Here is a 19,208-nt window from a genome sequence, read left to right as displayed (position 1 = left end):
CACACACACACACACACACACACACACACACACACACACACACACACACACACACACACACACACACACACACACACACACACACACACACACACACACACACACACACACACACACACACAGAATGCTCCTCGTCCCCTCAACGCACCGGAACTAAGGCCCATCGAAAAATACTGGGCTATAATAAAGCGGAAACATCCCAAGGAAGTCAAATATGAGGAAGACATGATGTAAAAGTGGGTTTCCGTATAGAAGAAGATGCAACCAGATGTTGTATAGAACCTTATGAGTGGAGTTAAGCGTAAGGTGCGAGCATACAGCATATGGTATGCAAGTTGAATGAAATAAATATGCCAAAAGCGTACTAATGGGTTTATTTTATTGTCTGAAAGTTTGAAAAGGATCGGTCAATTAGGTCATTTTCTACAGCGTTTCTTCCGTGGTGCAATTTCATGTGGGACACCCTTTAGTTAATGAGAATTCTTATGATCAAAGCTTGCCCTTGAACTATGAATTTTAATTCAATCTTTTAAAAGTCGACTACTTGGGTTGAGTGATCGGACTTAGTAACTGGTCGGAATTACCTGCGTTTATGGTATTGTATTAATCTGGCTTCAATAACATTTGCCTTTTCATTGAAAGGTGAAAATGGTTTAACCTGCAAGCGTGTTTCGTAGGACACTGTATGCACTCAAAAGACTGAATCACGCGTTAGATCTGGCTATCAATTATTTTCTACCGACAGCATTGAAATTGAATTGGTTGCGTAAAATGAATGATTTGCCACAAAAGACTTAGCAGCTGAATAGAACTCTTAATGAATTGTAAAGCTTTCTCTTAATTAGAGATGACAATGGCTCCACATGACGTTGATGTTGCTTTCGTGATTTTCAATTGAGTCACTTTTTACGCGAGGAACAGCTTCCAGATTTGCTATATAATCGCGTAAAAAGCGAAATTTTTAGATAGCTGTTTTTAGTGGTAAATCATTGTGGAAAATACGATTAAAATTAAGTCGATTGGTTGAATTGTTCTCAAGTAATCAAAAATAACCAAATCTTATTTAAAATCCGTGTAAAAAGCAACTTTACTGTACTGTTAAACCGTAGCATTTACGATAATGTAACAGCCTATCGAAATACATACTAAATACGTCATTTGCAAAACCGTTTAAACAATCAAAAATTGTTTGCCATGAAGTGCAATGTAAATTTTTGACTGCTCATTAAAACCTCCTAAAATCAATAAAGAATGACAGGCGACTGTCATGATTATAACACCTTTACTAAACCGACAATAAAAACAAATGACCACTCTCAATCATCCGGTAATCGGAATTTGATTCGCAATGTTTTTATGGCTGTGTCGCACCGAAAACCATCAACACTACTATACTGTCTAAATAAATCGAATCATCATCGTCTGAATCGTTATCTGAAACGACATGTTTTGTTCCGATGGCAAATCCCTGATCCAATGAATGTGGGAGATTACATGCGTAGTAGCCAGTCTGCCAGTAGTCCGTTCGGAGGCGTTCATGAAACATCCATGCATTTATGTGGTGGTTTTGCAAAATATGCCGAAATGGGACCGTTTGATATTTGCGCACTTTGTGCGTTTCCCTGACGTAATGGAAACATCGTTTAAACAAACAAATCTAAGCACATCCCAAGGGATAACGCACTTTGAAGATGGGTCCATTCAGAACAATGTGTTTTGTGGAAAATGTATTGCATACCTATATGCGTAATAGGGAGTATGAATACATAAAACGAATAAGGAGGTAGGTGGTGCTGTCCACCTACAGGAATTTTTGCGACTTTCCTGCAATGTATTTTGTAGGTGGCAAGCACAGAAAAACTTGCAAGGAATCGCCAGTTTCGGTCATAGGCGTATGGCCCCTTATGTGGGAGCGGAGTATCCGTATACCCACTGTGATATTGAAATAAAAATAGAATCATGTTGGTGATGTTTATTGTTCTAAAGTTTCAATCCAGACATTTTCTAAGATGGGCCTTAATGGGCCGTAGATTAACTTAGATATGATCTGTGTACTTAATGGATTTCTTTAAAATTCTGTAATAAGTAGGCGAAAATAAAGTTACTTTTTTACACTTCCCTCTTTGCTTATGCCCGTTATGCTTTGCCTTGAACACAATCACTGCATGGCCTAGGTCGAAATTACCGACCTATCACGAAATTATAATTATGCTTATGTATCGAAGAAAAGTACGGTACTAGTTGATTGTTTAGCAGTGACGACGACAGGAAATCACTTGTCGATTGAAAACAGGATGACTTTCTTTTCAGCATGTCGCTATCCAGCAAAAGTCTTTACTCTATATTGAAAAAGTTGCTTCTATGAATAATACCAAAATCGGCTAGAATATGCGGTAAGTCTGCTCACACGTACGTGAAATTTCGTGGAAAAACCTTTCAACGTATGCATGATAGCTAAAGCAAAAATGCTTCTCGCTTATTTCTCGCACGTAGAAAAACAACTTCACAGTGAAAGCAAATATAAGCAACTTCACAGCGGACAATTGAACAAGTTTGTTCTTAGGTTCGATTTAAAACGAAAGAATAACTATCGAATGTGAGCAAATGAAACAGCTAATGGACGACAAACTTTCATCTACAAATGATTTTTTCAGTTTCTTCCCACAAACAAAGCCTTACAATGTTATCAAAAAAACTGAAAAAGTTTAAATGAAACCATATACCTACGAAGAATCCCAACTATACAACCGTGTTTGGCAAAGCAGAGAATAAGTTTTAATCTGAATCACGAACCAATATAACAGTAACGAAAAACTTGCACCGCAATTAGCGAATTAATGAATGGGGAAAGTTTAATCGCCCCTCCAGGTGGTTAAAGAAGGATTTACGGAGTAGTCGAATCGAATTAGTAAGGTACCTCGGGGCAGGTGGGAGCCGAAAACGGTATAGTTAAGGTATATTCGGCTGTCTAATCTACTGATGTCAAAATTCGAAATTCTTACAATATAGAAACTCATTAGAGCAATGCTACGCGAAATCGACCAAAAAAGCAGATTTGATACAAGAAAAAGCACATCTTTCACAGATTGTGACATTATTTTAACTTAAGCATCATTTTAAAAAGGGCGCATTTATTTGCATGGATACTAAGTTTGAAAAATCTTTGAAATATCTCGCAAAACTTTCGACTGCTGCAAAATTATGTCTAAGGATAAATTGTAGAGGTTGGTAAACGGGTGGATAATGCATACTACATACACCACTATGGCAGCCTCTTATCCAGCAACTCCTATCCCTACCGCCAGTCATGGTATCAGTCGGGCTACGAACAACCTTAGTGGAGATCGGGTCACCAACCCCGGTGGAAACTAAGATCGTATGCTGACAGAGGAGGGGGAATTATCGTTCTCGTGTCAGTGTGTGTGCAGGCCTTACAAGCCATCCGTAAAAGAATACCAATACAGAAAGCAAATAATGTAAATAGGGACCGGAACAATCGGCATAAGCAAAGGTAACGAAAAAAGACTAACGATTGCAAGCTTGGAACATGGAACTGAAAGTGTTGTGCTACAAGAGGTATGCTGGAAGGGGGAATGGATATATCATCTGCATCATCATCAGAGCTGCAGCAATACATGTGAGCTAGGTACAGCTTTTATTGCGATGAGCGACATGCAAAAGCGTGCGATTGGGTGGTTGGCAATCGACAGCCGTGCAAGTTGAAGATTAGAGCCCGTTTCTTCAACATTAGCATTATCAACTTGCATAACCTACACCTAGGAAGTGACGAGGACGATAAGGACGCTTTTCTACGCGCCACTTGAGCGTGAATACGACAATTGCCCAAGATATGATGCCAAAATCGTCATGGGAAACCTCAGGCTCAAGTTGGCCAGGAGAAGGCATTCAGAGCGGTTATTGGAAAGTTCAGCGCACACCCGCCTACGAACGAAAACGACCATCGATCCATTGACTTCGCCACACCCAAAAGTATGGCCATACGAAGTACCTAATCCAGCACAGCCCATATCGGTTTTTATTTTGTTAAATTTTCGACCAAGTTTTGATTGATGGAACCTCGGATATCATCGACGTTAGGACCTATCGTGGCACAAACATCGAGTCTGATCACTACCTTTTGATGGTTAAAGTGCGCCAAAGATGTTCCGTTGTAACTAACATTTGGATGGTAAATGGTTGAATAATGCGCTCCAGAACCACCATGAGGTTCCAGAGCCTCTTATTCAGCAACTCCTATCTCGACCTCCTCGTGGTACCATCCGGGATACGTTCCTTAGTGGAAATCGGACAACCGGTGGAAACTAGGGTCGTATGCGAACAGAGAAGGGGGCACTCATGCGAAGGCTGAAGTGTAAACTCTCCGCCTACAGGACGGTTCTCTTGACTCCCAGGAGCCAATGCAGAGGGTCCAAAGCCCCCAAAGGAGATGGTTGCAATAGCTGTTATCCATGGCTATTATGTAAAAACTTGAATGGATAAACCCATAATCCAAGGTGTGACGCGACCCGTGCCGAGGGATGAATGGTGGAGGGGGTTCTATAAATTCTCTCTCCGCAACAGAGCCTGTGGAGTACCAGGGCGCCCTCCACAGCAGTTTGCCCTTACTGCATCAAGCCGGTCACTAATGCAGTGGACGCTTTCTTACCGTGCAAGCTCTCTCTGCCGAAAAACATGGAACCGAATGAGGTAGAGAGGAGAGTAGGGGAGGAGCAGGACTTGAACGATGCGCTAGCAGGGGTTCAGTCCTGATCCTCGTCTATCCTCAACACGCCGACTCGTTGTGAGTCGACAAACGAAGATGTGGCCTCAAAACTTTCTACTCAAGAGTCGAGATTCACTCTGCCTGATCTCTGACTGTGTGCTGGAGGGTGGGCTGAAACAAAAGGAGAGCCGAACAGTTATAGCCAGTAGGATGACTGTACAATCGCTCAAACAATCTAAATAAATATATTACGTCGAGTATCCACCTCTAGGTTACTCAAAAGTTGCTGAGTCTCAATAAGAGAGATCTCAGTAACCTTACCGGTCTTGCGACAGGATATTGTCCGAGTAAATATCATCTTCAGGATCTCAGTTTCGTACAAGACGATATTTTACCTCGGAACCCTTGTTCTGCAATCGTGGAGCACAAATAATACGCAGACTGCAGTATCAAAAAGGGGAGATCTGGTTGGCGTCGCCGATCAGGGTACTAGGTTCATAAACCTCGCTCCAGCTACCAGCCTTTTACTTTGTCAATAAGTGATAGGTAAGCTTGAAGCGTATAGTAAAACAATAAAACGGGACATACCACAATAGTTCAAAATAATGGACGCAGTGGTTAGAGTACCCAACAGAGGAGAAGAACATTCGGTACCGTCGCCCACCACGGTACTATCTGAAACGGCTCAGGTTACATGAAGGTGCTACTGAGTTCGCGCAATGTCACGTGGCTGCGCTGCTGTGTGAGGGATAACTAAAGGAAGACCCTCTCGTGGACTACTAGGATAGCATTACAGCAGCCATCAACAGCGCAGCGGAAGGTACCATTGGGTTCGCTGAAAGAAGTCGACGTAACTACTGGTTCGACGAGGAATGCCAGAGGATGGTAGACGAGAATAAGACGAGAACCCGTCAAAACATGAAACGATATAGACAGAAACGAAGACAACAAACCCAGTTTTTTCGGGATAAGGAGCGCCGCCTGGAAGAAACCTACCTTTTGAGGGTTAAAGTGCACCAAAGACTTTCCGTTGTAACCAATATCCGGTATCATCACCCGCCACGGTTCTATCTGGAACGGAACGACTCTAGTTAGCTGAAGTCGCTACTGAGTACGTGCAATACCATGAGGCTGTACTGCCGGAGAAAGGAGAATTAATCGAAGGCTGTTGGGAAAGCGTTACAGCAGCAATCAACACCGCAGCGGAAAGTGCCATTGGGTTCGCTGGAATGAATCGACGTAGCGAAAGCTTCGACGAGGAATGGCAGGGGATGTTATACGAGAAGAATGCAGCGCGGGTGCTGTGCAGGGGACCCATTAAAACGTGAAAAGATATAAGCAGAAACGAAGATTGCAAACCCAATTCTTCCCTGGTAAGAAGCGCCGCCTGGAAGAAATGGATTGCTAGGACATGGAACAACTGTATCATTCTCAGCGAAACGCTAAAATTCTACATGAAACTGAACGTATAATGCAAAGGCATTGTGTCGCGAGCCGAAACATGTCGGGATAAAGATAGAGGGATCTTGTCGGATGAACGTGAGGTGACCGAAAGGTGTAAGTAGCACTACAATGAGTACCTGAATGGCGCGAAGATGCAGTCCAAGACCAAGACAGCAGGGAAAAGGACTACATCAGTACGACTGATGATGGTCATGTCCCGCCCCTTACAATGGATGAAGTGATCGAAGTCATCAAGTAGCTCAAGAACAAACAAGGTCGCTGGCAACGATGGCATCGCAGCGCTGCTTTTCAAGATGAGCCCAGATTGGTTGGCTACTCGTCCGCACCGGCTGATAATCAGGATCTGGGAAACAGAACAGCTTCCGGAGGAGTGGAAGGAGGCAGTAATATTCCCAATATACAAGAAGGGTGACAAGTTGGAATATGAGAACTATCGAGCGATCACCATTCTCAACGCCACCTATAAAGTGCTTTCTCAGATCATCTTTCGCCGTCTATCACCGCTAGCAAGTAGATTCGTGGGAAGTTATCAAGCCGATTTTGTAGACGGGCGATCGACAACGGACCAAATCTTTGTGCTGCGACGGATTCTCCTAAAGTGTCGCGATTATCAAGTCCGTACGCACCACCTTTTCGTAGATTTCAAGGCCGCCTACGATACTATCAATTGCGAAAAGCTATGCAAAATTATGGACGCATCGATGCAAAAAACGACTTTCCCGGGAAACTGACAAGACTGATTAAGGCCACGACGGATGGTGTTCGGTGCTGTGTGAAGATTTCGGGCCCGTTATCTAGCCCGTTTGAAATATGATATTACCTGTCTCCTATTTAAGATCGTGCTGGAAGCTGCATGCATGCAGGCTTTAAGATGTGGGGCACGATTTTTAATCTAGCCAAATTATCTGTTTTGCTGACGACGTGGATATATATCTCGGGTGTACGCGTACGCGTTGTATATCTCGGGTTGTTGATGACAGTGAACATCAACTGCAACAGTGAAATACATAGACGTATTTTTGCCGGAAGTCGTGCTGACTACGGATTCCACAAGACCCTAAGGTCTGATAAGTTTCCCCCTGTACCAAATACACCATGCACTAAACGCTGGTAAGACCTTTATTCCTCTATGAGCAAGAAACGTGGACAATCCCAAGTAGCACATACTTGGTACTTTTAGTTGCAGCAACTTATTTATGACTAAATTTAGTCACAAATCGGTTGCCACGACCGGTTTGTAACAACTGTGCTACTAGGGATGCTCGCCGGGGACTTGAAAGTACTGGCCGTTTTCAAACGCCATGTGTTTAGGACCATCTTTGGCGCAGCTCTTCGGCGAAACCAGTATCCAAAAAGTTGCTAAAGCTGAAAGGGTACAATGTGCGGGACATATTGTGAGAATGCCGGGCAACAACGCCGCAAAAGTGGTGTTGGCCCCGAATCCGGTTGGTACCAGATGCAGAGGTTTTCGTGAGGGTTCATATTTTACCCTGTGTGTAAGTAGTGTAGTAAGTAGTGTAATTCATATACCGTGATACCTTAATGCCATGGGACAATGCAATGATGCAAGCCGCGAAATAAAACGACGAATTTCAACTGCTTTCTACGGCATATGCAGCCAGGGTAAGTCCCTGTAGTTTCCATATTCACACAAAACTGGTGCTCTATACAGAACATAGGTACATAGAACAGGTGACCTCTTACGGATATGAATAATGGGTGGTAAAGAAAGTTGATCGACTAGTGCTTGGAGTTATTGAGTGTGAAATTTCAAGTATAACTTGGTGGCAAAATAGAAAATGGAGTGTGGCGCAAACGCACGAGCTGTATCAAGTACACAAATATGCTGAAATAATGAAAGTGGTACAATGAGGCAGGCTTTGATGGGCTGGGCGCGTGACCACAGTGCCCGATGAAAGAGAAGTCCAAACTATTTTCAGTAGAAAACTAAGAAAAAGCCGTTGATTTCGGGGCAGACTCCATACCCGATGGATGTGCGCTGTCGAGGACGTTGCACGTTCTGCCGGTTTTTAAGAGGATTGAAGAACGACAGCCCAGGACCAACAGTACTGGAGGACCATAATTCGTTCGGTGCAGGATTGATAACAGACCGTCGCCACTAAAGCACGTAAGTAAGTAATGTGACAAAACAAGCGAAATTTCAGTTTATTTTGCGCGGTAAATAGTGACACGTTATAGGCTGCACGCGTCTACAAAATTCGAAAGGCACCGAACCGGAATGACAAACTGAACATGGTGAGCAACATTCGCGCAAGGAAGCGGTACAAGAAGTGGCTCATTTAATCATTCTGCGCTGTGCCTAAAACCTGAGCCTAGCATGAAACCTACCTCACGGCTGGTACCAGGTAAGCACCAGGAATTGTAGAAGGAAGTAACGAAATCAGATGTGTTTTATAGTAACCTCGAGTGAGACAAGACGTTGACCGTAGGCCGAAACTTTCAATTCGCGATGCGGTGATAACAAGGCGGATGTTTCCATTTTGTTTTTGTCTCCTTAATCAATCAATTTTTAGTGTAATAAAAAGATTTTATCTTATTTTCCATTTTTCACATTAAGCAATTAGTCTTCCGGAAGTCCTAACCATAACATTACTGTTTATTCCCCAAAAGTTCCCAGAAAACTCAATTTGAAATTAATTTTTAAATTTTTTCAGCTTTTTCGAGTACATGTTTGTATGTAAATATATATGTATGTTCCACCATAACTCCAGAACGCCTTAACCGATCTCCACCAAACTTATTCCTTGATATTAGAGAATCAGCACTGAAGGGTTGACAAGAAGAGGGGGGGGGGCATATCAAGGTGGGAGGCCATAGCTCCGAAACACCTGCACGGTTTTTCATCAAACTTGGCATAAATGTTCTTTGACTTAAGGGGTTGACGGTTGACAAAAAACGGTGGGGTAGGGAGGGGGGATTCATAACAGGGGGGAAGGCCATAGCTCCGAAATTCCTGGACAACAATTCTTCATCAAGTTTGGCACACATGTTCCTTGACATTAGGGAATAAGCACTGGGAAGTTGACGAAAGAGGGGAATCCCTAACAAGGGGGGAGAGGGGGGGAAGAGATCTGAATAAGTAAAAGGGGTTGCGTTTTTTTTTGCATTTAAACCGATTGCGGTTGTGCAATTGACTGCGACGGGGTTCCACCGAGGAGGAATTTAGCTCATTAGCTACGTGACAGATGGGGGAACTGACTGGGAAGGTATCGACATGCAATGGGACGTGGAACGTGAGTATGAATGAATATACCGTCATAGCTCCGGAACTTCTAAATTGTTCACATGTTTTTTATTGTCACATGTTTCATAACAGAATCAGCACCAGAGAGTTGAAAGTAGAAAGAGGGAGACGGTCTCTTACAAGGGCAGAGAAAGGTTCAAATGGGTAAAGTTGTGCGTTTCTCTTGCATTTGGAACGATAGCAGCTGTACAAACTGTTTTATGTCTGAAAGGGAGAATAGGGTGGCCATTAAAAAGGGGGAGATTCGAAAACGTAAAAATGGATGTGTCGATTTTTTTAAATTACCGAGAAGACGATAGATTTATAAGTGATTGGGGGACAACGTGAGAGGAACTGACAGTGGGAGTTGACAAATTCAAATGAAAAACCGGGTTTTGTTTCTTGCATTATGAGAGTTTTTCTTACAAAAACAGATGTATAAGCATAAGCATAAGCATAGGATACCGCCCGTGTGCTGCTACTCCGTTATTGACCAGAACCGATGAAAATTGCAAAATGATGGCTGGAAAGAGCATACTTGGGACAGCACGCTATTCCTCATTGTGCAACCTTATCAGGTCCCTGCATGCTGATCAATACCGACGCCGGCCACGTCCGAATGCGGGTCCTGGAGGGATGGGAAGGAATGTTAGTCCAATACTTGTTGCTACTAAAGACCAGGGAATCCTCTGAATCTTCACAAGTATTTCGGGAAAGGAATTGTTGTTAGTAGATGGGGGGAGTTATATGAGACTAACCTGACTATTCAAAAATTTTCTGGTAAGGCCAGTAATTACGAAAATTAAGATACCTTTAAAAAATACCTTTTAATAAATTTAATATAATGCCATTGGTGCTCATATACAACCATAATTTGGTAATTTATATCTAAAAATATTATGCACATGCGAGATTTAAAGTGACTCGAAAACCTCGTGACAAATTTGAATTTATTATACCTGAAAACAAAAATCAGGCATAATGAAACAAGCCCATATAGTTCCTAAGTTGATAAGCATTTCCTCCTATCAACGCTAATATGCAGAGATATAGCGCCCTACACGCTTTTCTTACAAAAACAGATGTATAAGTGACAAAGGGGCCCTGAGTCAGATCGGGCAATCAGCTAGTCTATAATAAAATTAACGCTAAAAATAAACGCTTAAAACGTTCTTACGAAAAGCCATAACAATACTCTGGCGTAGCAATACACAATTCATCTTATTTTGGCTACTTGTCAATGAATGAGTCAAACAAGGTTTATATTGGCGTTGAAAGGGTAATATCGCGATTAAACAGATTTATTGCAAGATCAACCTCATGTTTATGTGTTGACTTATTAATAATGTCAGACGTTTGATTAATTTTTTGTAACGATAGTCTTTCAAATAGATGTAGTGGTAGAAGAAAGTAATGAAAAATAGTTGTTTTTTAGTGCGCTTAGACGTGAAGTGGATAATTAGCGTAAAATAAGGGAAGGATTCTTAACACTTACTAGGTTCGTACTTCGTTGCTTTTTATAATCCATATAGTGCAATCTCCACAAAAATTTCCAAAAAAAATAATAATTGTAGCTGTTTTCTAAGACCAGATAGCGTTCGGTACTAGTTTTTCAGCCAACATCTATTTTGGGCCTACCCTCTGTTCTTCACCTCTCCTAGAAAAATTAGGGGGATAGCTATCAATAAACTATCAATATACAGTGCTATGGTCGCACATTAATTTTGTAGTGATAAATTAGTTCTTTAGGTTCATATAATACGAAAACAGAGCAGGAACAATAATTAGAAACATGCCGAAAATACCATCCAATGCCCACCTAACTTTAAGGCAATCTCAATAATCAACAACAATGCAAACCATACATACCTTTTAAATAGCTTTTTTTCAATAGGCTAGTGGTTAATTTTCATAAGCGCCCATGCATTCAAAGATATTATTTAATTCAAATGGAATGGAACGGTACAAGTAACTCGGGCTTGTAGAAAAAGTTTTGCTGATTAACTTTAATTGTCACGATTAAGCTTTTAAAGAGAATACTTAGAAGAACCACTCTTATTTATTTAACCTATTCGGTTATGTAAATGGTCTACACAATTTCCGAACAACGAAAGTAACAATAAACAGTCGTTCCGTTTAAATCGAATTCAAGCTGTGACGTTTTACAAGCCATAGCGCCATGCAACGATAACTGACGCCGCCTCAACCCACCCACTTTATTTTAAAAGCCTCGTCACATCGCCATTCATCACAATCGTAGTGCGCGCTCGACTGGAAGCACATTGGTAATGATTTTTTTTTGTTTTGTTTCTTCGAAATGACTCAAATAGACTAGGATGGCGAAATTCCATAAATTTAGCGGCAATTCGGCATCGAACGTAACGACGACGCTGCTGCTGTATCAATGGATGGGCACGGTGTGGTGCTTGGGCGCAAATTTGGTTTAATTTCTATCGCCCGCTCCCAGGACAATTTCGCCAGGACGAAAACGCCAGGCAAGGTTGTCTTTGTCATGTTGAAGGAATTTTAATTTTCCTCGGAAATGATTTATTCGATTTTTCTACCCACGACCAATCAGATGCCATTAGCCGATCAATACAAAGTTAATTTAATTCGACTTGCCTCTTTCGGAGGCTTCTGTCACTTCTTGGGCTGATCTGCTAACTTTTTGGGGAGTTTTGGGACTTTTCAAAGTTAAACGTACTGTCTCGCTGGATGCCTTGCTGAAGGTGAATCTGAAAATTGATTTTGGTTGATACCATTACTGCAAGAGAATGCTTACCAAGTTGTAACAAAAATTGATGGATGTAAACATAAATTGTTTAAATTTTGCGGCAATTTTCTACATTGTCAAATTCTAGAAAATTTGTGTCCTCCATTTTGGCGCATTCGGTCTTTAACAAACCGGTTCTTTAATTTTTTTATCTAAATCATAAGGTATTTGAATATGATCTGAAATTATATAGATCTATACTAGCTTAGCCGGTCAGCATAAACAAATTTTAGAATTTTCAGAACCGTATCTATTCCAATAATAAAATGCAAAGCAGCACAGAATTGCTTTGTCACTTTAATGCCTTTCAGCTAAACACAATGTTCAATATTTACAGAAAACTTTACCGGAACAAAAGAAATCCACGTTGAAATACTTACACCAGATGCTCTCGGAAACGCGTAGCAACTGCTGTTATGGAAGGTAATAAAAAACCGGCCGCTCTGTGACAGGAAAGTTTTTAGCCACGTACCTAACATAAGCAAACTGACACCCGCAAGAGCGATCAAAGGTAGGTACCCTTCGTCCGAGCGGTGAATAGCTAATTGGAAATTGGATTCCATTGAATTTCGGAAGATGGCATCGATAAGTTTACTTGTACAAAAACGCTTACTGGCTAGGTTATGCTGCTGTGATGTAGGTTAAAAGGAAATGCCTGTTTGACATCGACGACACTTACCGTAGCTCGGCACGTAAAGATTTAAATATAAACAGTCTTCGCTCTCAACTTTCAGATAGGGAAGCAGTCTTTTCAGTTGATCATATCTGCCTTTGGAGTAATTGTTATTTACATTATTCAAGGTGGGCAGATTCTGCGGGCAAACAGGCGACATTTTGATAGCCATCTTGAGTCCAGTCCAGGGTATCGGGGCACCGGGTGGCATAAAACGACGCGACCCGACCGGTGCTTCGGCGTACGGTATTCCCAGGAACTGGTCGACATTTTTCAATCCAGACTGCGGATGCATTACACGAACGATGCCCTTGATCCGACCCTGCTTCACTGCTACCTCTCTGGTATACGGAGTGCCATCGCGTGGATCGTAACTAACACTATGTACTCGTTGAACCGTTGGTTTGCGGTAGCTATGGCTACCACCGTATTGTTCCTGTTGGCTTTGCCGGTAGTCCGCGAAGGGACCGTCATTTGACATGGACGGATATATCTGGCTTCCATCGTCAGCCAGCAGAGCGGCAAAGGATTTTTTCAAATATTCGTTCCGGTCACTCAACAAATCACCATGGCCTAGAAGATTTTCTTCGCTGTCGGTCCTGGTTTCCACTCGTTCGTAGGCCAGACTAAAGCACAACACCAGGTTAATTAGCACAACAAATAATTTCATTTTGCACTACTGGAACTGTAGCAAACCGTTCTACACGGACACGAGACAACCGTTGCCGTAAACAAGCATTTCGACGCAGTAAATTATTCAGTATTTTCACAAAACGCTTCCCGACCGGCCCAGAATGCATCTCACACTGGCAGCCAAAGGCGAAGCGCCAAGATTTTCATCTCCGCACGTACATACACATACACATACACACACTTTTTTCCCTGCTAACCGGACTTATTTAGCTTCTCGTCGTCATCATCATCATCGTCAACATCATTTTCAACGACTTCGTCGCACCAAACTGAGAAAAATTAAACACATTTAGGTATGCTGTACCTTTATGTACATGTAGAAAGAACATTTGGCTGTTTCTTCCGATGGGAGCTGCCATACATTTAAAGGCGTACGAGCGTCGACTGACGAGCGGGTAGAGTTGGGCCGACAGCTGTGGAAACTCGAAAAGATTTTAGACTTCTGAATGCACAGGAATAATTGGTACGTTCATTGATCTGATAATGCATCGTTTCATAGATAATTTCTCTATCTCTATGGGAGCTTGTTTGAAACTGATTTTACGCATCATTTCCTCGACATAAAACAAAAGTGTTGTACTATGCCTCATGCTTCTCGTAACAAAACCAAGTGCTGCCTCAGTGAAGAATGTATGCATAGGAAAAGGAAATGATTTCCATGAGATCCATGGGCAACCTCAAGCCCAAGATTTAAATAATAATTTAACAGAACAAAGCAACAGAACAGATATCTATAATACCATAATACCTATTTATAACATAAATATTATTTATTGTCGGGTTTCAAATTACCAAATTATTCAATGTTTAATGTATATTACGTTTACGGTAATGATAAACGCATTATTACAATAATTACAGTAATAATATCGCCGAAATCAACTGGTACATTTGTCAAAATAAGCCAAAAATACATGAAGAAGATCTGATTTACCGAAATTCAAAACACATTGTCCATTGTTAAAAATAAATTAGTGTACATTTGAAAACGTTCCATAACCGGCTGTTCGGCGAAGCTTCCGTTTGATGTCAGGAACAGGAGCGTTGTACGGCCGTCATGTCAACTTTGCGAATGCATTTCTTGATAAAACCGCGTAAAAAACGAGTGAATTACAAAATCCGCGTAAATAAACTTCATAAATCCCACAACTACGCCTAAAAATAGACATGTAGAGCAAAGCGTTCTGCTCTTATACGTTATAGTAAAAGATTCGAACATGCGACGTCTGGCTTGTTAGGCCAGTAGTGTCGTACCTCCGGAACAATTGGGAAATTTCATAACTAACTGGACCCGTAAGTGCTCTCCATGGCAACCAGAGGTTTGAAAATTCGCAAAATGAATATCTACGCCGAGCATCGGCAAACGACTTTATCATAACAAAACAGAGACGCGAATTGTTCAATTCGCCTAGAACTAATGAGCCACATACATTTACGTTTCTAGGGATGGGAACTATCATTAAAAATCGTTACTGATAACTATCAGTAGTTTCAGTACGTTACTGATAACTATCAGTAAATATCAGTAACATTGTAGCGACATTGTAGCAAGAAAATAGGAAATTGTAATAACTGCATTATTCATTGTAATTTTACATTGTAATTTGTCAGGTGGACTTCATGGAAGCTCGAGCAAATACCGACCAGATTTTTTTCCATCCGACAGATCTTGCAGAAATGTTGAGGGTACATCGTGTCCTCGGGTCACATCTTTATTGATTTCAAAGCAACATACGATACATCGAGACCAGCTATGGCACATAATGCACGAAACCGGTTTTCCGGATAAACTGACGCGACTAATCAGAGCTACATTGGAACGAGTGATGTGTTTCGCACGTCTCGGGGACACTATCGAGTCCCTTCGAGACATGGCGGTTGGGACAGGGTGACAGCTTATCCAGTATGCTGTTCAATATCACTCTTGAGGCGGTGTTCCGACCAACGGGTATCGAAACGAGAGGCATGATTTTCATTAAGGGTAGAAGTATATGAATCACGACATACTTTCACTGCTTGTGAATCCCAGAGACTCCCATCTACATCTGACGAAAGTCGTTAGGCTACGGTGGACCGGGCACGTCGTAAGGATGCCGGACGTCAGAGCTACGACAACAGTTCTTTTCAACAACCCCACCGGCATCGGAAATACGAAACATCAACATGCAAGATGGCTTGACCAAGTCGAAAGTGATTTATGACTTTTGAAACGACTGGGAAATTTGCGATGAATGGCCCAAGATCGAGTTGAATAAAGACGACTGCTTGAAACAGTACTAGCCACCCCGGCTCTCTCTTCTTACGACAACGACGACATATTGTGGCACTTTCGTCTATCGTACGCAACTACCGACCATTAACTTTAATCCAACTAATTTTTCTAACGGGGTGACGTAACTGTATCAGTAAGCATCAATAATTGCGAAACCTTACGATACTTAGTGATATTATTGCTTACTGATAACTATCAGTAATTAGTGGTAGTTTTCCCATCCCTACACGTTTCATAGCATCGCTGAATGTACGAATATCATGTGCAAAGCAAAAGTGCGAAATTACACCTTCTGCTGCTTTTGAAGCAACTAACGCAACTTGAAACTACGCTCGCTTCATGGTGTTATTATTTTGAACACTTTTCGGCGTCCCCGGGTAACCTATACCCGCTAAATCGGCCCACTCAATATTCAATATTCAATTTTTGAATGAATTCCGATATTTACAATGCATGCCTCATCGTGATAAAATTCATAGCCGATGGATGCATTATCGGAGGCAGGTGAGTAGTGATGTTCATGAGGGATGTTCATCGAGTCTAATAATATTTTTTTCGTGAATTCTCCAATTTTCCACATTTTAATAGAAAACCCCCCATTAACAATTTAATAGTAAAAACCCCTTTGTAGCTTGAGACATTCCATGAAATATTGAGAAAATTGTTATTTGGATCTTTTTTCTTTAAAACTATTTAGATATTTCGCTCAGAACTTATTTTAATTGTGTAAAATAATTCAGCTTTCTAAATATACTTTTGATAAAGCAACATGAAGTTATTAAATTAAAGACACATCTATCTTTAGCCCTCCCAAAAATAGTCTTCCGTCCAATATACAAACTATAAGAGGTAGAACTCGGCATGAAGGAAGGATAGTGAAGGACCTGAGAATAGCCATGCTTAAGTCACTTTTGGTGGAAGCCAAGGTCGTATGCCAACAGGAAAGGAGGGCTCTTTCGAGCTTCGTTGGCCCTCCAGCGAAACAGGGGGTGGTGTAGCAGGCTTTGCAAGCCGTCACCACGAAAAATATTAAAGCACGGAACGAAGAACAAGGAAATTCTTACTGAAATAATCGGAATAGACCCACGTGACGAAAAACTTCCAACTTCCAAGGGAGCACTCGAGTGCTCTGCGACGTATTGAAGAGCCGCAAGTTCGACGTCGTAGCGCAGCAAAAAGTGTGCTGGAATAGCTCAACGGTACGTACGTTCAGAGATGAACATACCATCTACCAGAGCTGCGGCAACACACACGAGCTAGGTACAGCTTTCATAGTGATGGGCGAGATGCGGAAACGGGTGATTGGGTGGTGGCCAATCAATCCTCGAATGTGCAGGTTGAGAATCAAGGGCCGATTCTTCAATATAAGCATCATCAACGTGCACAACCCTCACCTCAGAAGTACCGATGACGACAAGGATGAATTCTACGCGCAGTTGGAGAGTGAATACGACCGCTGCCCAAAACATGATATCAAGATCGTCATCGGGGATTTCAATGCTCAGGTCGGCTAGGAGGAGGAATACAAACCGGTGATTGGAAGGTTCAGTGCACACCAGCAGACCAATGAAATGGGTCTAAGACTTTTCGAATTTTCCGCCTTCTAGAACGTGGCCGTACGTAGTACCTTTTTCCAGCACAGAGTACACAGAGTCCATCACAAGTACCCCTAGAGGTCACCAAAGCAGACAGAATCACAGATCGACCAAGTTTTGATCGACAGTCGGCACTTCTCAGACATTATCGACGTCAGATCCTATCGAAGCGCTAACGTTGACTCGGACCACTACCTAGTGATGGTTAAGATGCGACCAAGACTCTCCGTTGTGAACAACATTCGGTACCGACGCCAGCCTCGGATAGATCTCGCGCGGCTGAAGCAGCCAGACGTCGCCGCAAATTACGCGCATTCACTCGAAGCTGCGCTGCCATAAGAGGACGAGCTGGACGAAGCCCCTCTTGAAGACTGTTGGAACACTATCAAAACAGCCATCAGCAGTGTAGCGGAGAGCTTCATCGGGCATGTGGCCCGGAATCAGGGGAACGATTGGTTTGACGATGAATGTAGGAGGGTGATTGATGAGCAGAACGCTGCGCGGGCGACCAAAATGCGCAGTGCCACACGTCAGAACGTGGAAAGACACAAACAGAAGAAGATGCAGCGAAACCAAATCTTTCGGGAGAAAAAGCGCTACCTGGAAGAGCAGGAATATGCAGAGTTGGAGCAGCTGCATCGTTCTCAGGAAACTTGAAAGTTCTACTAGATAAATAAATAAATAAATTCTGACGGACGATCGTGAGGTGACCGATAGGTGGAAGCAGCACTTCGACGAATGCCTAAATGGCGCCTAGGCGGAAACCCATGACGGCGAGAAGAGCGATTTCGATGGTGCAACAAACGGGGAAGAGGTGCCAGCCCCAACGATAGGCGAAGTTAAGGAGACCATCATCCAACTAAAGAACAACAAGTCAGCTGGAAAAGATGTCATCGCAGTGGAGCTTATTAAAATGGGACCAGACAAGCTGGCCGTTTGTATACACCGACTAATTGTTAGAATTTGGGATACGGAACAGCTACCGGAGGAGTGAAAAGATGGGGTTATCTGCCCGATCTATAAAAAGGGCGACAAGTTGGACTGTGAGAACTACCGAGCGATCACCTTTCTCAATGCCTCCTATAAAGTGCTGTCCCAAATCATTTTCCGCCGACTATCACCAATTGCGAACAGATTTGTGGAAACTTATCAAGCAGGCTTCGTCGAAGATCGCTCTACAACGGATGAAATATTTACACTGCGGCAAATCTTCCAAAAATGCCGTGAATACAGAGTTCCCATGCATCGTTTGTTCGTTGACTTCAAAGCCGCATATGATACCATCGACCGGAAAGAGCTATGGAAAATCATGGACGAGAACAGCTTCCCCAGGAAGCTCATCAAACTGATTAAATCTACGATGGATGGTACACAGTGCTGTGTTCGGATTTCGGGTGGATTGTCAAGTTCATTCAAATCACACAGAGGGCTTCGTCAAAGTGATGGTCTTTCATGCCTGCAGTTCAACATAGCGCTACAAGGTGTTATGAACCGAGCGGATATCAACACGCGGGGCACGATATTCAACAAATCTAGTCAATTCGTCTGCTTTGCCGATGACATGGATATTATCGGCAGAACATCTGTGGCGGTGGCTGAACAGTACACCAGACTAAAGCGCGAAGCAGAAAAGATTGGGTTAAAGGTAAATACGTCTAAATCAAAGTACATGCTGGCCAGCGGAACAGAGACCGAACGACACCGCTTGGGCAGTAGTATATTGATCGACGGCGATGAGTTTGAGGTATTCGATGAATTTGTCTACCTTGGC

At 42.4% G+C, this 19,208-nt stretch overlaps 1 protein-coding gene across 1 annotated transcript in view; it reads right to left on the bottom strand.

Annotated features, from left to right (window-relative positions):
• LOC128742321 (neuroligin-4, Y-linked) overlaps positions 1-13,547 on the bottom strand; it is a 28,164-nt gene extending 14,617 nt beyond the window's left edge. Inside the window, exon 1 of the mRNA XM_053838651.1 lies at positions 12,884-13,547. Coding sequence (XP_053694626.1) covers positions 12,884-13,547 — 664 coding nt within the window. The remainder of the gene's footprint in view (positions 1-12,883) is intronic.
• Between the last annotated feature and the right edge of the window lie 5,661 nt (positions 13,548-19,208).

This window comes from Sabethes cyaneus, chromosome 3 (genome assembly GCF_943734655.1).
Source record: "Sabethes cyaneus chromosome 3, idSabCyanKW18_F2, whole genome shotgun sequence".
Taxonomy (NCBI): Eukaryota; Metazoa; Arthropoda; class Insecta; order Diptera; family Culicidae; genus Sabethes; species Sabethes cyaneus.
Note: the sequence above shows the minus strand (reverse complement) of the source record. Positions and strands in the feature narration are given on the sequence as shown.